The 25,915-nt window shown below is 41.9% G+C and overlaps 1 protein-coding gene across 4 annotated transcripts in view; it reads right to left on the reverse strand.

Moving 5' to 3' along the window:
• Positions 1 to 25,915, reverse strand: part of LOC132834396 (protein unc-13 homolog A-like) — a 575,505-nt gene that overhangs the window by 110,317 nt on the left and 439,273 nt on the right. For all 4 annotated transcript variants that reach the window (XM_060853271.1, XM_060853270.1, XM_060853267.1 and 1 more), the window contains 2 exons: positions 5,995 to 6,121; positions 169 to 265 (listed from right to left, as the gene is read on the reverse strand). In XM_060853271.1, coding sequence (XP_060709254.1) covers positions 169 to 265; positions 5,995 to 6,121 — 224 coding nt within the window. The remainder of the gene's footprint in view (positions 1 to 168; positions 266 to 5,994; positions 6,122 to 25,915) is intronic.

Genomic DNA, 25,915 nt, shown 5'->3' on the forward strand with positions numbered 1-25,915 from the left:
TTGGATAATAGCGAAGCTCTTAAAATAAATGAGAGCAATCTGTCAAATGCAATTTACAATCTATTCCAAAGAAAATAACATTCCTGGTTACTGTAAAAAAATCACAAAATATTCAGAACGTGCGCATTTTAGCTGCAAGATAAGCAAGGAAATGAATTTGAGACTTGCCCCATCTTTCTTATCTCTCTCAAGTGCTCCGTGAAGAAAATCCATTGATACAACTTCATTTTCATCCAGCCAATCAATAGCAAAAGGCTCAAACCATCTAATAAAAACAATCAGATGATGATGTTTTATTAAAATGCAAGATTATATTCATTTAGAGTTTTATTTACCAACAATTCTGCCAGACTATAATGTCACATTAACCGTGGTTTCATACACATTTCACCGTAGCATGCACTTTCTTATCAACATTCTCAAATATTCTTACAATGAGGATTGTATTACACAGATATGGGCAAAAACTATATATAATTTGGAAAGTGAGAGTTACACCAGTTCATTAAGAATTGTTAACCTGGAAATCTCTGGATCTTACTGCAACTCTACGACTGAACTGTCTGTATATATCGGCTTCCCTTTCAGCAAGGGCTGGCATATATTTAAATCAATAATATCCTAAGGGTCTATGAAATATAAACAGAAAGTGCTGGAGAAACTCAATTCCCATGTGACATTTCTTCAGAACTTGCTTTCTCATTGCATGGATACAGCTAGACCTACTGGCACTTCCTTTTATTTCAGACCTCCAACATCCGCTGTAGCCTGTTTTTATAAATAAGGTGCCTTTTCTTTTCATTTACTAAATGCATCTTACACCATTTTAAATATTTGTGTACGATTCGAATAACTTGAAAAGGTGTTGCAAAATGGCTTGGTCTTCCTCTGAAGAATAAAAACTTCAGTTAATACTTCAGTGGAGTACTGGAGTGCTGCACGGTGGGAGATGATGTCCTTTGGAGTCAACATTAAACCATTAAAACAGTTTGGCCTTGTGTTTTCTGGTTGTTACTTGCCACTTATCAACCCAAACTAGTTATTGTCCACATCTTGCTGCTTCAATATCGAGCAGTCATGAAGAGTGCTGAAGATCGTGCATTCTTCAGTGAAGTTCCCTGCTACTACCTCATGATGGAAGGATGGTCTTTGATGAAGCAGTTGAAGATGTTTGGGCCAAGGACATGACCCTGAAGAACTCCTGCGGCGATGCTCCAAGAACAAAATGATTGACCTTCAACATCCATAACCATTGAACCAGTTCTGAAGTAAAGTCAGACTGGAAACATTCACTCTGTTTTTCCTTCACAGAAACTTACTCAGTTTCTCCAGCTATTTCTGTTTCAGATTTCCAGCATTCACAGCTCTTTGTTTTCTTTTACCGTAACCAATGTTTTTGTGCTAGGTATAACTCTAACCAGTTGTGTTTACCCTATGATTCTTACTGACATCCAGCTTTGCTAGGGCTCCTTAGAGCTCAGTTAAATGCTGCCTTGATGTCAAAAGCAGTCACCCTGACTTCACTTCTAGCCTTTTTTTCAGGTTTGGACCAAGGCTATAGTACGTCAGGAGTCGTGGGTGTGGTGCTGGAAAAGCATAGCAGGTCAGGCAGCATCCGAGGAGCAGGAAAATCAATGTTTCAGGCTAAAGCCCTTCATCAGGAATGACACTGTGAGCTGAGGGGGTGGAGAGATAAATGGAAGAGAGTTGGGACTGGGGGGGAAGATAGCTGATAGTAAGATAGATGGATGAGGTGAGGGGGGTAAAGGTGATAGGTTAGAGAGGAGGGTAGAGTGGATAAGTGGGAAGGAAGATGGACAGGTAGGACAGGTCATGAGGCAGTGCCGAGTTGGTAGGTTGGAACTAGGGTAAGGGGGGGGACAGGAAATAAGGAAACTGGTGAAATCCACATTGATGCCATGAGGTTGGACGGTCCTGAGACGGAAGATGAGGCGTTCCTCCTCCAGGTGTCGGGAGGTTAGGGAGTGGCGATGGAGGAGGCCCAGGACCTGCATGTCCTTGGCGGAGTGGAAGGGTGAGTTGGAGTGTTTGGCCATGGGGCAGTGAGTTTGGCTGGTGCGGGTGTCCCAGAGATGTTCTCTGAAGTGCGCTGTGAGTAGTTGTCCTGTCTCCCCAATGTAGAGGAGACCGCATCGGGAGCAACGGATACAGTAAACGACATGTGTGGAAGTGCAGGTAAAACTTTGATGGACTTGGAAGGCTCCTTTGGGGCCTTAGGCAGAAATGTGGGGGAGGTGTGAGCATAGGTTTTGCAATTCCTGCAGTGGCAGGGGAAGGTGCTCAGAGGGAGGGTGGGTTGGTGGGGGGCGTAGACCTGACAATTAGTCAGGAGTTGAATATCTCTGACAGAACTCAACTTGAGTGTCAGTGAGTAGGTCATTACTCAGTGTCACTTGACAGCATTGTTGATCACCCTTCCACATGATCGAAAGTAGTCACATTGCATCACATTGCTGAACATCTGAAGTCACATGTAGGCCAGAACAGGCAAGGACAATGGACAATGGAACCCTAACGGAATTGGACAATGGGTTTCCTGATATTCCAACTCCAAGACCCCCATCCCACTCTATAACTATCACTTATTCAATCTTCAAACTTCTCAGGCTCGCACCAAGCCTAGCGCCTTAAACTGGGAACACAAACAGAAACTGCTGGTAAACCTCAGCAGGTCTGTGCAGAGAAAGCAGTTAATGTTTCCAATCCAGTGACCCTTCTTCAGAACATTACCTGCTACCTACCTGCCCACTCCACCTATGTGTCAATGTCCATTTAAAGTTCTCAACGTCCTTATGAAGTTCTGAAGAAGAGTCACTGGACCTGAAATGTAAACTCCGCTTTCTTTCCACAGATGCTGCCAGACCCCCCGTGTTTTTCCAGAGGTTCGGTTTCTGTTTCTGATTTGCAGCATCTGCAGTTCTTTGGTTTTTTTTTAAAGCATTCAACTGGGGGGTCACACCATGACAAGGTTTTTGGAAGCAACCCTCATGGGCAAGTATATTCTTCCCCATGTAATTCCTGGCCAGCTCAAGGCACATGGGTGTGATGTGGGTGGATAAAGGTACATACAGAGAAAAATTAAGATCTAGCATTAGGTTTAAGCAGCTTTCAACCATAAACCTTGTTTGACCAGCAACATTGCTTCTTTCTTTGAATCTAAAAGGAGTGTTTTGCTGTTGAATAGTTACAACTGCCAACACCAAAGGAGAGTTGAAGGTTTTAACAGGCCATATGATGCAACAAGATACTGTAAAATATCAACTTGTTCACCAAGGTATGGACTTGCAGCACTGTCTATTGGTGCTGCTGTTTTGTGGCCTTCTTTCATTCTTCAAAGAACGAGAAATACTTGTTAAAAAAGACCCTTCTCAAATTATATTGTGATTGTAACTGAAATGCATCTGGTAACAGATCCTACTTGGCCAAGTCTTCAGCAGGCCTCCTGTACGTGACCATATCCTTACTTTCTCTTCGCTATCTTAGAACAAATCCCTGAGGCAGAAGACTTTCTGGAATGAGGGAGGTTTTGGGAGACTGACCCCAGGGTTTGCTCCTTCATCTAAACTAAAAGGAGTAAATGATCCAGGGAGAATCCTATATGACCAACCTAGCCAGAGCATGAATTCAAAAGCTTTCCTTCTGGGAACTGAATAAAACTACGCTGCATTTACCTAACAGGGCTGAGATCATAAGAAGCTCATTCTAAGTAACAGGTTGTGTGTGATCAGAAGCAAAAGGTCCATTAGGAACTAGAAACCCAGAAGAATAACACTTAATTCCTGAACCAGCCAGCCATTAAGTGCCTTCATAAATCATGTCCTGTTTCTGTCCTGATGCCTCCAGTTATAGTGCCTCTGGCTGCAGTTGTGAATAGAGCTGCACTGATGGGAACAGGATCCAAAGGATACACTGGACACAAAGAATGATGGAGGAACAGGTAACACTGAGGAAGCAGGGAGGGTGCAAAAGGACTTGAACAGGTTGGGACAGTGGGCAAAGAAGTGGCAGATGGCAGTGTGGGAAAGTGTGAGGTTACATACTTTGTTAGGAGGAACAGAGGCACAGACTGTTTTCTAAATGGGGAAACGTTTTGAAATCTGAAGCACACAGAGACTCAGGAATCTAGTTCATGATCCATTTAAGGTTAACATATAAGTGCGGTTGGCAGTCGGGAAGGCAAATGCAAAGTTAGCATTCATTTCAAGAGAGCGAGAAGACAAGAGCAGGGATGTACTACTAAGATTGTATAAGGCTCTGGTTAGACCACATTTGGAATATTGTGAGCAGTTTTGGGCCCCATATCTAAGGAAGGATGTACTGGCCTTGGAGAGGGTCCAGAGGAGGTTTACAAAAATCATCCTGAGAATGAGGGCTTGTCATTTGAGGAGCAGTTGTGGGCTTTGGGTCTGTACTTGATAGAGGTTAGAAGGATGACAGGGGATCTTAGTGAGTACTGACAGTCCTGGATAGAGTAGGCATGCAGAAGATGTTTCCACTAGTAGAATGGACCAGGAGCCAGGGCACAGCTCACAGTGAAGGGATGACCCTTCAGAACTGAGATGAGGAGGAAATGTTTCAACCAGAGGGTGGTGAATCTACAGAACACAAATTGCCACAGAGGGCCGTGGAAGCCATGTTAAGTTAAGGCAGAGATAGGACAGTTCTTGATTAGTAAGGGGAACAAAGGTTACGGGGTGAAAGCAGGTGGAGAAACGTATCAGTCACGATTGAGTAATGAAGCAGATTCAACAGGCCGAATGTTCTAATTCTGTTCCCATGGTCTTACGGTGCATCTCTACCTTACTAGGAGTTCTTGCAGCCTTAGTGTCTAAACCTGAGTCTTTTCTTCATCCATGTCTCAGTAACAGAATGTGTGAAAGAAGCAAATAAGTCAACCAGGATTTGCCCGTTTTTCAATTGAGTTAGCTGATGTGCCATTGCCCCATCAGTAATACATGAATGAAAGTGAGATTTATGTCGAGATTCCTTCAAGAAGCTCATGATAGCATACACTAGAATTTCCTGAATAATCAGATATAGGACATGGAATTTATTCCAGGCAAGATATCCTTCTGCATCTTTCTTTTCCTTCTGTCTAAAAACTAACTGCTATCTCCTTTTCTCATCCAGCTGAGGCAATATGAGCAGCTGTCCCATTTAAATCTTGGTAGTCACCGTCAATGCCATTATAATCAGCAAACAGGGAGCAATTCTACTGGGTAAATTTATTAATCTCAGTGTTTCGGTTTCCTGGATACAATTCAGTTTTATGGCTTAATGAGAACAGAAATCTTATTACACAGGTTGCCTGATTGGACAAGGAGCAGACAAGCAAAAACACTGTCAGCCAATCAGGGAGATTTAAGTAATGAAATACGTCAAGTTGTCAGCATCGTGCAAAACTTTCATTACCAGAAATGACAGAAACGGGATGAGAGATTCGGAGGCGGCAGAGGCTGAAGCATTGGTTATGGCTTTGGACTATGCAATGGATTGCATATAGCAGGATTGATAAATAATGATACAAAATGTTAATCATTTTATTTGGATGATTACAGCAGGACAGGGGAGCTTTATGACAAACTTGGCAGCTCAGTGACAAAAGCAAATCAAAAACAAAAATTGGCCAGTGTGATAAATAGACAGGTGACTGACAAATGCTTATTCCATGTAAATTCTGAAGGCTGATTTCACCTCCTCACTCAGGATATTTTGTGATTGAATGCAGGATTAAGAGGAATGGAATCTTACAACCTCAGTATGATGAAGAAACAAGTAGCATCAGAATGTTTGGTAACTGGCAATGTGATTAATTTAGGCTCAATGCCCTAAATGGAACAGAACCACTCCCTTACTGTTAAACATTCCCATCAGGTAAAGATAACCAATCAGAGCGCGTACAAAACCTTGCTATTGGGATAGTACTATTTTCTGGACGATAAAACAGAAACAAAATTAAATCTTGTTACTTACAAAGAATATTCTGCGACTGCATCTTTGAAAGCTGGGAGATCACGCACATATTCATTATAAAACCATTTTACTTTAAAGTGCAAATTCATATAATCAGCACTCTTGCAAAGTCGATGCTTTTCATGCTCTGTTGTAAAGCATAAAAGGAAAATAATGTCATATTTTACTTTTCTCTGAATAAGAATCACATCAACAAATGAGTGATTTATATTTCTATACTTTCACAAAGTGTTTCAACATAATGTTATATTTCAGCGAAACAATACCATTATTAAAATAGCATTAAATTATTGATATTTCTAAACATCAGATTAATGCCATGATTTTCTGGCGATTACTCTCAAATTTTAAGCATTGTGCATATTTTAAATTGACAGTTAATTCAACAATTTCAAAAGGGTGAAAGTATTGAGAATATTATATTATGGGCAGCGTGGTGGCTCAGTGATTAGCACTGCTGCCTCACAGCACCAGGGACCTGGGTCCAATTCCAATCTTGGGTGACCGTGTGGATTTTGCACATTCTCTACGTGTCTGCATGGGTTTCCCATCGGGTACTCCAGTTTCCTCCCACAGTCCAAAGATATGCAAATTAGGTGGATTGGCTACACTAAATCACCCCATAGCATCCAGAGATGCGCAGGTTAGGTAGATCAGCAACAGTGTATGTGGAGTTATGAGGATAGGGTGAGAGAGTCTGGGTGGAATGCTCTTTGGAGGGTCGATGTGAACTCAATAGGCTGAATGGTCTCTTTCACACTAAGGATTCTATGATTATCATTCTGCTGAATACTCTGTTCATAGATAGTGAGTTAAGCTATTGGCGAGATTGAGATACAGCTACAAAAGCAGTCACATAGAAAAGCTGATTTGCCTTCAATCCTGACCAACGTCACTTATCCTGAAAGTGTACTGGCTCCCTTGTGATTTGACTAAAACATAATCAAAATACCTTCCCGATTATGAGGTTGAACATGGGTATAGGGAAAAAGTATCCAAAGTTTCACATGGTTGAGGGAAGGTCCATTGTGAAACTTGATGCTCCGATTAGCACTTCTCTCTTAATAAACAATGAAATTATGGTGTTGTAAAAACTTCTCAATTAATTCAGCAAAATTTTCATTTGTTGACAAATTCCGCAATGACCTCTGTGTCTGCTTAAACTGTTTTTCACACTGATAGGCAAGTTAATGGAATGAATCAATAGTTATACACACATATATTTTAATAAATCTTCAAGGAAAATCATGACGATCTATAATTATTTATTGGGGGTGGTGGCAAATCCGTGCTGGAAACTATGTTCCAGTCATATCAATCAGTATGATTTCTTTAAAAGGTAGACAGTGCCTTATAAAGCCACACATGTAACATGGAAAAGCTGCCTCGTGACAAGGAAAATGACCTCAAGGAACATCACTACAGACAGCCTGATCTGTAACTCCTTTATAAGCTCAGAACAGCAGCCAGCTCTCTTGTTACTGTTCAGGAGTATCCAAAGCTGTGGAAATGTGTCAAATAATAGGAGAGTTTTAAAAATGATGCTCCTATTTGCCATATTAATAACAAAGATCATAATCTGCACAGTCTTATGTTTTAAATGCGATGTGCCTAGAAATTTCCAATTCATTTGCCAGCCTATTATGTAAATGTACTGCGACAGCAATTAGCTGTCTGCTCTTGCTAAAATATAACTTAGATTCCACTCTTTAAAAATGCAATGTTGAACGGATTACTGGAAATGAATTCATGTATTTCAGAATCAGGAAATATTATTTCCCATATTCTGCAAGAGTGAAGACAGCTGAGTAAGACATGAATTTTATATCACACATTATTTAGACAGCGTTTGGTGCAAATCTATATTTTTAAGTTCAATTGGCTTCATTGTATTTTCATATTTGTTGATTTATTGTTTCCAAAAGAATTCAGTTAAAATATGATTCCTTCTGCTTTACCAAGAAGTTATCTACATCCACCTTAAAAATATTCAGTGATTCCCACCTCCACTCCCATCTGAGGCACATCATTTCAAAGATGCATAACCATCTGAAAGGAAAGAAACTCCCCACCACCTTGTTTCTATAAAGGGTGACTCCTAATTTTAGAAGTGTCCTCAAGTTCAGGACTTATTCACAAAAGGAAACATTGTTTCTAAAGACATGTTGTCAAGATCATTCAGATTCTAATAAACTTCAAACAAGTCACCCTTTTGCTCTTCTCAACACTTGTGAAAACAGAGCTGAAAGTGTGTTGCTTGAAAAGCGCAGCAGGTCAGGCAGCATCCAAGGAACAGGAAATTTGACGTTTCAGGCAGAAGCCCTTCTTCAGGAATCCTGAAGAAGGGCTCATGCCCGAAACGTCGAATCTCCTGTTCCTTGGATGCTATCTGACCTGCTGCGCTTTTCCAGCAACACATTTTCAGCTCTGATCTCCAGCATCTGCAGTCCTCACTTTCTCCTCTTGTGAAAACAAGCCCAGTTTGCTCAACCTTTCTTCATAAGGAATTCAAGGTATCAATCTAGTAAATGTCATCCAATCACCTTCAATGTATTTATAACCTTCCTTAAATAAGGAGACCAAAAGTGCACACAGTATTCAAAACACTGTTTCACCAACACCCTGTTTAACTGAAGCGTGATGTCTTCACGTTCATGTTGAACTCTTCTCGTGGTGAAGCAGAACATTCCAGTTGCCCTCTTGATGACTAGCATATTAGGTTTTTGAGCCTCATGCCCTAGATCACCTAAATCCTTCTACTCCTCAGAATTCTGCTGTCACTCACAGTTTAAATTATACTCTGCTTTTTTATTCTTCTTGTCAAAGTGAACACCTTCACGTTTTCCGACATGATACTGCATCTGCCAGATTTTTGCCTACTCACTTAACCTAGTTATATTGGTCTGCATCCTTGTTATGTCAGCTTCACAACATACTTTTCCACTGAGTTTTGTGATATTTATAAATTTAGCCATTACATTTATGGGCGGCACGGTGGCACAGTGGTTAGCACTGCTGCCTCACAGCGCCTGTAGACCCGGGTTCAATTCCCGACTCAGGCGACTGACTGTGTGGAGTTTGCACGTTCTCCCCGTGTCTGCGTGGGTTTCCTCCGGGTGCTCCGGTTTCCTCCCACGGTCACAAAGATGTGCGGGTCAGGTGAATTGGCCGAGCTAAATTGCCCATAGTGTTAGGTAAGGGGTAAATGTAGGGGTAGGGGTATGGGTGGGTTGCGCTTCGGCGGGTCGGTGTGGACTTGTTGGGCCGAAGGGCCTGTTTCCACACTGTAAGTCTAATCTAATCTAATCTATGATTGCCTCATCTGAATCATTGATGTGAATTGTCAAAGATTGAGGGTCCAGCACAGATGTGCGCAGGAAATCATATCCTTAGTTATAATTTTTTAAAAACTGCAGATGCTGGAATCCAAGGTAGACAAGCAGGAGGCTGGAAGAACCCAGCAAGCCAGGCATCAGAAGGTGGAGAAGTCAGCGTTTGAGTACTGAAAAAGGGTTACACCCAAAACATTGACTTCTTCAGCTCCTGATGCTGCCCGGCTTGTTGTGTTCTTCTCGTCATTGCCTGCTAACTTGAAAAAGACCGTATTTGTGCATGTTCTCTGTTTTCTACCAGCCAGCCAATCTTGTAGCCATGCTGGTATGTTACCCCCCCCCCCACTTTACACAGTCATCTTTACGGTGGATCATGTCAAACACCTTCTGAAAATCCAAGCACATCATATCAATGGTCAGGACATAAGCGACACTTTGAAAGAAAACTAAATTTACAACTTGTGACAAAATATATGGATGCTTGCATTACTAAGATGTAATTAGTATACGTCCTAATAATCAATAATTGATGTGTGCTATACATTGATTTTACTTTGAAACGGACATTATACTAAACAAATATTAACAACATTGAATGGACAGATTAATTCAAATGTCACATTTAAGATTGCTGAGAGTTTCAAGTTTCCAAATAACTTCTAAACTGCAAGTGTCCCCTTACTGAAAAACTATTAAGGTCGGATTAACTTTAAGATATAAAAACAGAATTCGCTGGAAAAGTTCAGTAGGTCGGACAGTATATATGGAGAGAAATCAGTCTTAACATTTCAGGTCAAGTGAACCATCCTCCAAACTTCTGAAGAAGGGTCACTCAACCCGAAACTCTGATTTCTCTCCACATATGCTGCCAAACATGTTGAGTTTCTCCAGCAATTTTTGGTTTAGGATTTCTGATTTACAGCATCTGTAATTGTTTCGGTTTTAACTTCAAAGTATGTTTATCTGTCTTGCAAACTCTGCTCTGAAGCTTACACCATCCTGACTTGGGAATATAATATCTTTCTTTCATTGTTGCTGGGTCGGAATCCTGGATTTCCTCTCCTAACTACACTGAGAAGTGCCCTTACCACACAGACTGCAGCGGTCCATTCACCACTGTCTCCTCTAAGGCAATTAACAATGGGCAATAAATGGTGGCCATGCCACATTCCCTGAATAACCAACAGATAAAGTTCAAAAGGAGAGCTTTATTATGTAGGCGATTCTTTGTGTGTGATGAGCTAAAGTGGACATCTATCGTCTATGTAGTCTTATAATTTTTTTTATTCAGTGGATGTTCATGTTACTGGGAGACGTTCACCACAACTACAATACAATCGGTTCTGCCATAACACGCATTTCCTTATTGCCAATTGGCTATAATGAAGAATTTGGACCACTACTTGTAGAATGTGAAATGTCCTTACCTCTCTTAGTCATAAGGTGATTCTGGCCCCATTGGCTTAAATGGTGCCGCTATTATGCAATTTTCTTATAATGCAGGATCGCAAGAGAATGGAACTATCGCGTTATATCAGAACAGACTGGAGGTGGTGTCGGAAGTATCAAAGTACATGTTAGTCCTGCAAACAAGGCATCAGCAGATATCACTGACAAGGGACATATTCATGTGTGGAACGTTTGGAAGGTTTTGGCTTTCCATCAATAGAAGCTTCGTACATGACTTCGTCAACGTTTGGAAGATGTATTGCCATCAACCCTAGATGGAAGAGATGTCAATCTTGCTAATCATTTTCGGCGCGCCCAATACATTGTTGTGCTTGGTTAATATGCATTAATGAACTGCATTATTAATGAAACGAACATATTAAACAGAAAGGAATTACTACTTGTTAAGATTGCAGAACTCAAGTGACACTTTTCAGTTCCATGTCACAGCTAAAGAAAAATAATTCAGCTCTTCTCTTGATTATCTCATGGTTTAAAAAGGAATCAAAAATTGTAGTGAAACTTTGGAGCTTTCACAGAAAAAAGATCTCAATAGAAAACCTCACGAAATTCATCCTCATTCAATAATTGCTAATATCTTCAATTTGTAATAAATAAAAATATTTTCTAAACTGGTGCTGTCTTTCTCCAGATTTGGTCACTCACCAAAGCAGTGGAATATCACTGTAACTGATATCTTGCGGTTTCCAACTCTCTCATCTCAAACCAATAGTAAAGTCAAAATGAGTAATCAATTGCCCATTAACAAAATTTAATTCTCTTTATTTTAGGGCAAATAAGTATGCAGCATTGACAATCAATTTAAATTTACTTACACTGATTTATTGAAACCAAACCCTCCATACGAATGAAAAATATTTGCTTTGTGAAGCCAATTGGGAGCTTATGTGCTGTAAAGATTTCAATTCATATTGTATCTTTCACCGAGTCCTTAATTAGTGGGAACCTTGTCGCAGTCACTCAAGTTCTACACTCCAAAGCTTCATGAGGCGAGCTAAAAATGAAGTTACTTAGACTTTTTTTTCTGACTATGTGAAGTGAAGGGGAATAGTTGTTTGACGCCTGTTAATTATTCTCCCTCAAATTCAGCAATGCTGATTAAAATTGTTGTAAATAAACTATGAGTAATAGCATGGGGCCTTGACATAAGAGCTTCTGACAAATGAACTACTGGGGAACAAGCTGTTAGGAGACACATTGGTGTTGGTTAATTGATGAGCAATGGTGTTCCTCTAATTTCTGGTACATCACAGAACACCTATGAAGGCAGCACAACTCATAATCAGCTTTGCTGTTGATAATGACCAGTTATACAATTCAGTATAAAATCAGATGCTTAAGGCTGAATCCCGAATTATCATCATTTAACAATCATTGAATTCCAACAGTGTGGAAGCAGGCTACTCAGCCCATTGCATTCACGCAGACCCTCAGAAGAGCATCCCAGCCCCAGACCTAGTCCCTACCCTATCCCTGTAAACCCATATTTCCCATTGCTAACCCACCTAGCCACCTGTGGGAGGAGACTAGAGGAAAGCCTTGCGCAGACAGCAGAATGTGCAAACTCCACACAGGCAGTCGCCTGACGGTGGAATCGAACCTGGGTGCTGTGAGGCAGCAGTGCTAACCACTGAGTTACTGTGGTGCCCCCTTGTCTTGCTTATTTCAATACTGAACTATTTTGCAGATGTAAAACTCCCAATATCGATTCAGATTGGGCTTCTGTTAAAGAAACTTATTGACATTGAACACCACAACCCCCGAACATCAGAAAGGCCATTATAACTGTTGGCCATGGCTGATTTGACTCAGTCTATGTTAATGCTGGGCAGTTTTAGTTACAAAATCTATAGTTCATTTTCTTGATGTGGGCTCAGAACACATTTTTGTGATATCTGCCTCCAGCTGTGGAACACATTCTGCCATTGGGTGATATGCAGTTTGGCTGTGGAGGGAGAGAGAGAGAGAGAGAGGGGGAGTTAACATTTCAAGTCCATTATGATTCTTCTTTGGAACTGGCTGCTAAGAAGAGTCATATTTGATTTGAAACGTTAATTCTGTTTTTCCACAGATGCTGCCAGACCTGCTGTTTTCTCCAGCACTTCGTTTTTAGTTTACAGTTCCAGCATCCACAGTAGTTTGTTTTTGTGTTGATGTTGATCTGTGCTGTTTGTGAGGCAGAACTAATGTGTAATGAACTATTTACGTGTTAAGGCAATGCCGTGATTTTTTTCTTCATCATGCCATAGTAAATCCTTTGAGAAAATAATAGATAACAATGTTGAAATGTCTTTCATGAGTAATTCTACCCCCTGAATCAGGTTTAATTACAGCAGACACCCGGCAACACATAAATTATTCAGACTTTACCAACAGAACTGGGGAAAAAAGGGCATTGAGAAATTTGCATCTTGTGGTTGCTGATGCTCAATGAGCTTGAATTCTGTCCACTTACTTTTAATAGCTGTTAAATATTTGTGCACCATCTGTCACATCAACACTGAGGGAAAATTTCACACCAAAGTGTCCTGATTAAGGTAAGAGAGTTATACATTGGGAGATTACTGCATCCTCTCTCTCTCTCTCTCTCTCAAAATTTTCATTCAGATTTTGGTCAAGATTTTCTCCTTTATTGATCGTTAGAACAATTTTATGGTGAGATTCTCTCTGGGAAGACTGCATGAAACATTAATTTGTCATTCCAAACTCAAGGATCTAAATTTTAACTAAATACAAAGTATCAAGTTATTGTGCCTTAAAAATAAGTTGCTTCCTGTCTGCAGTATACAAAATGGATACAAGGTCAAGGAAATGATACTGTAACTTTAAAAATCTATTCTTGAAATCTGGGCATCGTAGGCAATTGGGAGGTCTGTTGCAGCTGTATAGAACATTGGTTCGGCCACTTTTGGAGTACTGCATGCATTTCTGATCTCCTTGCTATAGGAAGGATGTTGAGAAACTTGACAGTGTTCAGAAAAGATTTACAAGGTTATTTGCCAGGGTTTGAGCTACAGAGAGGGCTAATAGGCTGAGGCTATTTTCTCTGGAGCATCAGAAGCTGAGGGGTGACATTTTCGAAGGTTAATAAAATCATGAGGAGCATGGGTAGCGTGAACAGCCAAAGTCTTTTCCCTCAGGTACAGGTGTCCAAAACTAGAAGCATAGGTTTAAGGCAAGAGGGGAAAATTTAAAAGAGACCTAAGGGACAACTTTTTTTAAACAGAGGGTGGTATGTGTATGGAATGAGCTGCCAGAGGAAGTGGTGGAGGCTGGTACAATTACAACATTTAGACCATAGAACAGACAGCATAGAACAATACAGTGCAGAACAGGCCCTTCGGCCCTTAATGTTGCACCGAACTGTGAACTATTCTCAGCTCGTCCCCCTTTACTATCACATCATCATCCATGTGCTTATCCAAGGATTGTTTAAATCTTCCTAATGTAGCTGAGTTAACTACATTGGTACGTAGGGCATTCTACGTCCTTACCACTCTCTGAGTAAAGAACCTGCCTCTGACATCTGTCTTAAATATATCACCCCTCAATTTGTAGTTATGCCCCCTCGTACAAGCTGATGTCATCATCCTACGAAAAAGACTTTCACTGTCTACCCCATCTAATCCTCTGATTATCTTGTATGTCTCTATCAAATCCCCTCTTAGCCTTCTTCTTTCCAATGAGAACAGACCCAAGTCTCTCAGCCTTTCCTCATAAGACCTTCCCTCCAGACCAGGCAACATCCTGCATGTTTTCCAATGCTTCCACATCCTTCCAGAAATATGGTGACCAGAACTGTACACAATATTCCAAGTGTGGCCACACCAGCGTTTTGTTTGTTGCAGCATGATATTGCGGCTCTGGAACTCAATCCCTCTAAGAATAAACCTAACACACCGTATTCCCCCAACCCCCCTCGCTGCTGCCCACCTTGAAAACAGCCGTTTGCTGCTCCCTCCCACCCAGTGCCTCTGATCCCAGGTTCCACCCAGCAGTCCATTTAAAAGGCATCTGGGTAGTTAAATGAATAGGAAGGGTTAAGAGGATATGGCCAAATGCTGGCAAATGAGACTAGATTAATTTAGGATATCTGGTCGGCATGGACGTGTTGGACCAAAGGGTCTGCTTTCATGCTGTACAGACTCAGACAGACTGCTGACTGGACCTGCTTGTGAACCATGAGAACTTGCAGGGTGAAGATGTGCTAGCATTACTTAGAACCTTCCCAGAATCTTATCCTGGTAATGATAATAGGACAGTAATACACAGCAGCATTGTGTAGATCTTGAAAGTGAGTGTGTTTCCATACTGATGTTGCTCTTTCCCATGAAACCATGCATTTAGGAGGGGCTGCTGAAGAACACTCAATAGATTTACTGAGACTGTTTCCTTTAGATGCAGCCACTTACAGAGGTTTACAAAATCATAAAGGGCATAGATAAGGAGAATAGCCAATGCCTTTTCCCAGCAAAAGGAAGTCCAAATCTAGAGGACACCAGGTTTAAGGTGAGAGGTAAAGATTTGACAGGGACCTGAGGAGTAACTTTTTCACTCAGAGGGTGGTGTGCGTATGGAATGAACTGCCAGAGGAAGTGGTAAAGTCAGGCACAATTACAATATTTAAAATACATGAATAGGAAAGGTTTAGAGGGAAAAGGGCCAAATGCCGGCAAATGGGACTATTTCAGTTTAGCACACCTGGTCGGCATGGAAGAGTTCAAAGGAAGAATCTGTTTCCATGCAGTATGACTCCATGACCCCATGAAATTTAAGCAAATGGATGCTGACAAACAGGCCAATTTTGTCCAAGATGGTGGTCAAGTTACTTGAGTGCGGAACCCTGTAGTGTCTCTCTTTCTAAATGATACTATTCTTTATTTCTTCATGGATATGGGCATTTCTGGCTAGGCCAATAGTTATTGCTCATCCTGAATCACTCTTGAGAAGCTGTTGGCATGTTGATTAAGAGTCATATAGCACAAAAAAGGCCATTGAGCCATCAAGTCTACACTGACCTATCTACACTAATCCCACTTTACAACACATGACCCATAGTCTTGGATGTTATAACATGTCAAGTGCTCACCCATGTACTTTTTAAAGGTTGAGGGACATGCATAGTAAAGCTAGGAGGAGTCCCAGGATTTTTGCCTAAATCTGCCCACCAATTTGGAAAGTAGTTGCCACCCGACATATTTTTACATTATACGCCATTACTCCATCTGCCAAACCTCAAAGCCCAGTTATAGCACTTTTCAGAACCTTTGAGAGCTCCTCACAACTTGCTTTCCTCCCAACATTTGCATCAATATTATATGGTCAATTCCTTCATCCAAGTTGTTCATATATATTTGGAATGGTTGAGATCCTAGTGTTCAACCCAGTGGGGTCAGTAGTTAAAGTGAATGTTGCACAGCAAGTGACTGCTACCGTAACCATGGTAGGTTTATAATAGAGTATTCAATATAGAAGCTACTGCTGGAATTTTCCCAGTTTTTGTTTGAAGTGTGGTGGAAAGAGTATTGTGCCCTCACTGTTAAGATAACTCACCCCACTGCCTACCAATCTGCTCATTAATTACTTCACCCTTTTATTTAGATGCATGCCCAGTTTTTATATTTAATGGCTGCTGTGATTTTAAGCTTCATAAACAATTTGACTCCTGACTTAGACATCTTCTGTGACAACCACAGAGATTAATTCATTCACAAGGGCCTTTAAACACAAAATATCATAGTTTTTCCCCTGAAAAAGCACCGTTCCAAAGAAAAATAATTAGTGGACAACCAACTAAACATTTTAATAAGTGAATATCACTATTGGTCATTAGCCAAATCGTCTTTTCTCCAAATTAACACAACAGTAGCCTCAAGAGTATGAGTGAAATCTGCAGTGTGATGGTCAATCATTGCGGCATTAATTCTGGGAATTACAAGGTATCTGTCTGTTTTGTGTGGAAAGTTTTTCTGAAAGGATTCACTTGAGCAGCACTGAGCACTCGGAATAGTTCTTCGTTAGCTCTCAGCTCTTGATGGGAGTGCACATTAAGCTTTAATTTTCAGTACCCGAAAAGAGATAACCACACAGCTGCTGATTGACAAACAATTTGAAAGATTCGGAAGGAAAGAAGGCAAATGGACTGAATGCCCAATGTTCCTGTCAAGGTTCAGCCATACTGGTGACACTCATAGGGTGGATAACATCATCTGCCCATTTATAGGTGCTGTTCACACCCTGAAACTGGATCTTGCTGGATAGGTGCATGCCTGCAGCTCACATGATTCCAGTGTTGTGAGGCCACGAGACTAGCTCAGTAAATGGAGGCAGATTATTTCACCTCAGCTGTCATCGGCAGTATTTCATCAAAACATGCAGCCTATAAATGAATGCAATCCAATCTTAATTTTTTAAAATTCATTCATGGGATGTTACCATCACTGGATGGACTTGCGGTTAATGCCCATCTTTAATTGCCCAGAGGGCAGTTAAGAGTCGGCCATATTGCTGTGGATCTGGACTCTCAGGTGAGGACGGCAGATCACCTTTCCTCAAGGACATTAGTGAACGGGATGGGTTTGTTCCTGACAATCGGCAATGATATATTATTAAACGTTTAATTCCTGATTATTGCTGAATTCAAATTCCACCATCTGCCATGTGGGATCAGATCTAACCTCAGCAGTCCTGCCACATCTAGTTGTGAATAGTGATGGGCAATTAAACAACTCACTGAGGACCAGGCTTCACAAATATCCCCACCCTCAACGATGGAAGGGTCTAACACATCAGTGCAACAGATAACGTTGAAGGATTCACAGCCATCTTCAGCCAGAAGTGGTGATTGAACGATCCATCTCAATTCCATCCAGAGATCCCCAGCATGACCATTTCTTGGGAAAATAAGGCAGGGCAGGTGATTGAGGTGTCAGTGGGGGAGCACTTTTGGGCCAGCGACCATAAGTCTATTAGTTTTAAAATAGTGATAGAAAAGGATAGACCAGATCTAAAAGTTGAAGTTCTAATTGGAGGAAGGCCAATTTTGACAATATTAGGCAAGAACTTTCAAAAGCTGGGTGCAGATGTTCGCAGGTAAAGGGACGGCTGGAAAATTGAGAAGCCTTTAGAAAGAAGATAACGAGTGTCCAAAAGTATATTCCTGTTACGGTGAAAGGAAAGGCTGGTAGGTATAGGGAATGCTGGATGACTAAAGAAATTGAGGTTTTTGTTAAGAAAAAGAAGGAAGCATATGTCAGGTATAGACAGGATACATTGACTGAATCCTTAGCATAGTATAAAGACTGGAGGAGTACACTTAAGAGAGAAATCAGAAGGGCAAAGAGAGGACATGAGATAGCTTTGGCAAATAGAGTTAAGGAGAATCCAAAGGATTTTTTCCAAATACATTAAGGACAAAAGGGTAACTAGGGAGAGAATAGGGCCCCTCAAAGATCAGCAAGGCAGCCTTTGTGTGGAGCTGCAGGAGATGGAGGAGATACTAAACAAGTATTTTGCATCAGTATTTACTGTGGAAAAGGACATGGAAGATCTATGATTTGGAGATGCCGGTGTTGGATTGGGGTGTACAAAGTTAAAAATCACATAACACCAGGTTATAGTCCAACAGATTTAATTGGAAGCACACTAGCTTTCAGAGTGCTGCTCCTTCATCCACAACCACCTGATGAAGGACTGGCACTCCGAAAGCTAGTGCTTCCAATTAAATCTGTTGGACTATAACTTGGTGTTGTGTGATTTTTAACATTAAAGATCTAGAATGTAGGGAAATAGATGGTGACACATTGAAAAATATCCATATTACAGAGGAGGAAGTGCTGGATGTTTTGAAATGCATAATAGTGGATAAATCCCTAGGACCTGATCAGATGTACCCGTGAACTCTGTGGGAAACTAGGGAAGTGATTGCTGGGCCTCTTCCTGAGATATTTGAATCATTGATAATCACAGGTGAGGTGCCGGAAGACTGGAGATTGGCTTACGTGGTGCCGCTGCTTAAGAAAGATGGTCAGGACAAGCCAGGGAACTATAGATGAGTGAGCCTAACATCGGTGGTGGGCAAGTTGTTGGAGGGAATCTTGAGGGACAGGATTTATATGTATTTGGAAGAGCAAGGACTAATTAGGGATAGTCAGCATGGTTTTGTGCGTGGGAAATTATGCCTCACAAACTTGAGTTTTTTTGAATAAGTAACAAAGAGAATTGATGAGGGCAGAGCAGTGGATGTGATCTATATGGACTTCAGTAAGGCATTCAACAAGGTCCCTATGGGAGACTGGTTAGCAAGGTTAGATCTCATGGAATGTAGGGAGAACTAACCGCTTGGATACAGAACTGGCTCAAAGTCAGAGCATGGTGGTGGAGGGTTGGTTTTCACACTGAAGGCTTGTGACCAGTGGAGTGCCACAAGGATCAGTGCTGGGTACTCTACTTTTCATCATTTATATAAATGATTTGGATATGAGCATAAGAGGCATAGTTAGTAAGTTTGCAGATGACACCAAAATTGGAGGTGTAATGGACAGTGAAGAAGGTTACCTCAGAGTACAACAAGATCTTGATCAGATGGGCCATTGGACTGAGAAGTGGCAGATGGAGTTTAATTTAGGTAAATGTGAGGAGCTGCATTTTGGGACTTATACACTTAATGGTAAGGTCCTAGGGAGTGTTGCTTAACAAAGAGACCTGGGAGTGCAGGTTCATAGCTCCTTGAAAGTGGAGTTGCAGGTAGATGGGATAGTGAAGAAGGCGTTTGGTATGCTTTCCTTTATTGGTCAGAGTATTGAGTACAGGAGTTGGGAGGTCATGTTGTGGCTGTAGGGCATTGGTTAGGCCACTGTTGGAATATTGCTTGCAATTCTGGTCTCCTTCCTAGTGGAAAGATGTTGCGAAACTTGAAAGGGTTCAGAGAAGATTTATAAGGATGATGCCAGGGTTGGAGGATTTGAGCTATAGGGAGACTGAACAGGCTGGGGCCGTTCTCCCTGGAGCGTTGGAGGCTGAGAGGTGACCTTATAGAGGTTTATAAAGTCATGAGGGGCATGGCTAGGATATATAGACAAAGTCTTTTCCAGGACTAGAGGGCATAGGTTTAGGGTGAGAGGAGAAAGATATAAGGGGTACGCAAAGGGTGGTACGTGTATGGAATGAGCTGCCAAAGGAAGTGGTGGAGGCTGGTACAATTTTAACATTTAAAAGGCATCTGGATGGGTATATGAATAGGAAGGGTTTGGAGGGATATGGGCCAGATGCTGGCAGGTGGGACTAGATTGGGTTGGGATATCTGGTCGGTACGGATGAATTGGACTGAAGGGTCTGTTTCTGTGCTGTACATCTCTATGACTCCATTAAATTTACCAGTCTTCAGCCAATTCAATTGATGCCACATGATGTTAAGAAACGGCTGGAGGCACTGGATATTGCAAAGTCTATGCGCCCTGACAACATTCCAGCAGTAGCATTGAGGGCTTGTGTTCCAGAACTTGCCGCAACCTAGCCAACCCTTTCCAGCACAGTTCCAACACTGACATCTATCCAACAATGTGAAGAATTGCCCAGGTATGTCCTGTACACAAAAAGCAGGACAAATCCACCCCAGGCAATTACCACCTCATCAGTCTATTTTCAGTCAACAGTAAAGGGGTGGAAGGTGTCAAAAATAGTGCTGTTAAGCATGTTATGGACTAGACCAAACTTCCTCAAAATATATTAAGAAGACAGCCTAAGCCTAGCTTTGTCATATTTTAAAAGGTGAGTGTAAGTGTGAGTGTTCGAGGTGCAGTTTGCTTGGTGAAACCACCAGTCATGAAGCAAAAAACACTTTCTTCTTAGACACCAGTTAAAATACAGACAAAATAAGAATGAGAAAAAAGCTCAACTGTAACTCTATCAAAATACTTAACAAGATAATAAACATGATAACCAGTATTAAGTTGTTCTAAGAGAGAGAGAGAGAGAGAACTGAAGTGTTTTGCAATTATAAGGGGAGAGTTACAGCAGCTTCCTAACCCTAACAGCGACTGAAAGTTAAACTAAAAATCTGGCTCTGTGGGAGCTTGACCCCAGTCACTCATGCTGCTTCAATTGTTCCAATTTTAAATAAAAATATCCAAGGCTTCATGGGCTGTTTACTTTCTTGATTTGGAACAGATTGCTCTCCACTTAATCTCTTTTATTTAAAAAAAGGACAACATACATCTCTTAAAGCCATAGTATTATCACAAGCAGCACCAGCTCAGTAATAACCTGCTTAGTGATGCCCAGTTTGGGTTCTGCCAGGGCCACTCAGCCTCTGACCTCAACCATGGTTCCAACATGGTCAAAAGAGCTGAATTCCAGAGGTGAGGTGAGAGTGTCACCCCATGACATCAGGGCTGCATTTGACCGAGTGTGACATCAAGGAGCCCTAGCCAAACGGGAGTCAATGGAAATTAGGAGGAATCTCTCTGGTTAGAGTCATGCCTGGCACTTAGGAAGATGATTGTGATTGTTGGAGGTGAGTCATCTGAGTTGCAGGCCATATTTGGAGGAATTCCTCAGGGTCTTGTTCGAAGCTGAATGATCTTCAGCTACTTCATCAATGACCTTTCCTCCATCATAAGATCAGAAGTGGGGATGCTCGCTGATGATTGCACAATGTTCAGCACCATTCGCCACTTCTCAGATACTGAAGCAGCCCATGTTCAAATGTAGCAAAACAATATCCAGGGTCACCAGACCCAAAACATTAACTCTGATTTCTCTTCACAGATGCTACCAGCGTCACTGAGCAAGTTATTACTTTTCCAGGAACTTCTGTCTTTGTTGTTGTTGAAGACAATGTCCAGGCTTGAGTTGTAAAGTGACAGTTCACACACAACACAAATGCCAAGCAATAACCATCTCCGATAAGATGAAAGTGAGGACGAAAGTGATTCCTGATGTAGGGCTTTTGTCCAAAGTGTCAATTCTCCTGCTCCTCAGATGCTACCTGACCTGCTGCGCTTTTCCAACACCACACTCTCGACTCTCATCTCCAATAAGAGATAATCCACCCACTGTCCCTTGACATTCAATGGTATTACCATCAATACATCTGCTTTTATCAACTTCCTAGGAATCACTGTTGACCAGAAACTCCAATGGACTTGCCACATAAATGCAGTGGTTACAAAGGTCAAAAGCTAGGAATACTGTGGTGAGTACCTCCCCTCCTGACTCCCAAAAACCTGTCCACTATTCAGAAGGCACAAGTGTGATGGAATACTCCTCACTTCCCAGGATGAATGCAAGTGCAAAAACACTCAAGAAGCATGACACCATCAGGACAAAGCAGCCCGCTTGATTGTCACCATATCCACAAATATCCACTCTCTCCTCCACCAACGAGACACAGGAGCACCAGTGTATACTATGCACAATATGTATTGCGGAAATTCACCAACGATCCTCAGACAGCACCTTCCAAACCCCCAATCACTTCCATCCAGAAGGACAAGGGCAGTAGATACATGGGAACACCAGCACCTTCAAGTTCCCCTCCAAGCCACTTACCATCCTGACTTGAAAATATCTCGCTGTACCTTCAGGCTTGCTGAATTAAAGTTCTGGAATTTCCTGTCGGACAAGAATGTGGGTTAACTGACAGCACATGGGTTACAGCGGTTCAAGAAGGCAGCTCAGCACCACCTTCCAAAGGGCCATTGGGGACAGAGTCAGATGTCACACAACACTAGTTTGCAGTCCAACAGGTTTATGTGAAATCACAAGCGTTCGGAGCGATGCTCCTTCGTCAGCTGACGAAGGTCAGCGTTCCAAATGCTTGTGAATTCAAATAAACCTGATGGACGATAACCTGGTGTCATGTGACTACTGACCTTGTCCACCCCAGGTCCAACATTGGCACCTCCATAACTAGGGTCAGGCAATAAATGCTGGCTCCCATCTGACAGCCCCATCCCATCAGTGAACGAGATAAACCTGGGTAAGATTATTTTAACTCTTCTCACCTCCTAATTGGGCTGTTCAATGTTGTCACTGTCAACTCCGGTCACCAATATTCCATGCATTTCTTTGCAAGCTCTGGTGGCCCTATCCCAAACAGAGCCAGATCCGTTGGCATGGTGACTTCCTATGCAGTGTCAACAAATATTGACAGCCTTGAAAAAGTTTCAGGTCTGCTGAGAAACTGATGTGTGTTTCTTCCTCTCTTAGCTGTTGCAAGAGGACCCCAGTCACATGCCAACAAGTCATCTCCCATGACATGGCATTCTGGGTGCTAGGAATCACCCAAAATATTGACTTTCAGGAACACCCTAGAAACTACTATGAGACCAGCTCATTTAATACAGTTGTCCAATGAGAAACCTGCAGCTAACATGTCCCAACTTCAACAGAATCACAGCTGCACTGTAAAATTTCTAACTGGAATAAGAATAACTGACTTAAAAAGTGTCAAAACACATCAGACCATCCCATCAAAGAACATGCATGGAATTCTCTCCATTCAATAGTTACCAATGACCTCACTCAACAAGATGATGGTATTGTGGTCCAAATATATGAGAAATTAGCATAATTGTCTAAAATTTAAAAAAAAGGTTAATATTTCTAGATTCTGAGCTTGTTTACCCGGTGTGTTATGTGAATTGATACTATTCACACATTATGTAGCTGAGTTGTAGAAATCAAGATGGGATCCATTTCATCTAGTGGTGTGTGTCAGCTCGGTCCATCCCAGTCAGGGCATAGACTGGGCTGATAAGAAAAATCCCAAAGGTTACAAAGGGATAATTCACTACACTTTCCTGTCCCTGATTGATACTGTTGATAGAAGAGCATGCTTGAGGATACTGGTTGCGAGCACTGACTGGTCTCAGATGTAATGCCTCTTCCCAGGCGATTATTGTGACTGTCACTGGACCCTTTAAAGTTCTGGGAAGAGAAGACCTTTCTTGGAAGGATTCATTTGTAGATCCTGGTCTCTAGTCCCTATCATTATTTGTCGCTAACAGCCAGACCCATGAGCATGATGGAGCTGGTTAAGTAATATTTGAGATTATAAAAAATAATAACACCTCGAAAAACCTTTAAGCTACAGGCAATTGAGCTGTGTCAGCAGCTCTTTTCCACAGCTGATGTATCTTACACAAAATCAGAAAGTTCTCCAAATGCATTGAAATAATTTGCACTAAAGTACAGAGGATTAATTCCGGTTTAGCGGTTTAAGTGTCTCAGTGACAAAATTATCCTGACAAGTAATGTTATTAGTTCACTGGAGCATGTGTCTCTGTTGGTTAATGCAATAACATTTTTACTCTCCAGCAGTCTCTGGCTGAAGAAGTTGGGAAAAAGTCACGGATTTGCTCTGGATGACTTTTGTCTTTTGTGTGTGGGGGACAGGACGCTGTTCGGCAGACTCTGATACTTCAGTGATGTCCCAGATAGGGTTGGAATGTCTACTAAAAACTAAGAACAATACAGCACAGATACAGGCCTTCAGCCCTCCCAGCCTGCACCACCACATTTTGCCGTCCATACTAAAACTGCCTCACTGACAGGATCCGTATCCCTCTATTCCTTTCCTATTCATACACTGGTCCATGTGCTTTTTTGAATACTGCTAATGTGTCTGCTTCCACCGCCTCCACTGGCAACACATTCCAGGCACCCACCACCCTTGGTGTGAAAACCTTGCCTCACATATCTCTTTTAAAACATCCTCCTCCCCCTCGCCCCTTGAATCTGTGTCTCCTAGTAATTGACCCCTCCACTCTGGGAAAAGTCTCACATTTTCCACTCAGTACATGCCATTCACAATCCTATAAACTTCTATCAGGTCACCCCTCAACCTCCCATGTTCCAGTGAAAACAAACCCAGTCTGCCCAACCTTTTCTCATGGCTAAAATCCCCCATACCAGGCAACATGCTGGTAAACATTTACTGTACCCTCTCCACAGCATCCACATCCTTATCGTAGTGTGGCGACCAGAACTGTACACAAAATTCCAAGTGTGGCCTGACTAAAGTTCTATAAAGCTGCTGCATAACTTGTCTATGCTTATACTCAATCCATGTTCCATTGAAGGCAAGCGTGCCATTGGCCTTTTTCATTAGCTTATCTACCTGCAGAGTCACCTTCAGTGACCTGTTCACCTTCAGTGACCTGTGAAAGTGCACACCCAGATCCCTCTGCATATCAATACTCCGAAGGGTTCTGCCATTCACGAACAGCAGAGGTCCCAGCATTGATCTCTGTGGAATATCACTAGACACAGCTCTCCATTCCGAAAAGCATCCTCCCACCAATACCCTGTCTCTTATGACAAAGCCAGTTCTGTATCCACCTTGTCAGCTCACCCCTGATTCCATGTGAATTCACCTTTTGTACCAGTCTGCCATGAGGGACCTTATCAAAGGCTTTATTGAAGTCCATGTAATGCCAACAACTTCTGCCTCATCATTCATCTTCTCCACCTCCTCAAAAAACCGGATCAAGTTAGTGAGACACAACCTCCCCTACAGAAAGCTATGCTGTCTAACACTAAAAAACAAGTTTGCTTTGAAGTGCGTATAGACCTTGTCCCTGAGAATCTTTTCCAATAATCTGCATCCACCCTCCTATCAAGCAGTACACTCCAAATTGCTAACCACATGTTGCAGAGGAATGTTTTTCTTCATATCAGCCACTCTTTCCTGCCTGATCATACAATCCCTACAGTGTGGAAGCAGGCCATTCTGCCCATCGATTCCACATCAACTTTCCACAGAGCATCGCATCCAGCCTTCTACCCTATCCCTGTAACCCTGCATATCTCATGGCTAACCTTCATCCCTGAACACAATGGGCAATTTAGAATGGCCAATCCACCTAACCTGCACAACTTTGGACTGTGGTAGGAAAACCTCGCAGACACAAGGAGAATATGTAAACCTCATTCAGGCACTCACCTGAGGTTGGAATCAAACCCGGGTCCCTGGCGCTGTGAGGCAGCAGTGCTAACCACTGAACCATTCTGTCACCCCAATAATCATCAGACAGAAACTCTCTATGAGGCAGTTCATAAGCACAGGGGGAGAACCTTACCCTGTGGGGTAACCATCACACCTCAGTGTGGAACAG

This window comes from Hemiscyllium ocellatum, chromosome 39 (genome assembly GCF_020745735.1).
Source record: "Hemiscyllium ocellatum isolate sHemOce1 chromosome 39, sHemOce1.pat.X.cur, whole genome shotgun sequence".
NCBI classification, from domain to species: domain Eukaryota; kingdom Metazoa; phylum Chordata; class Chondrichthyes; order Orectolobiformes; family Hemiscylliidae; genus Hemiscyllium; species Hemiscyllium ocellatum.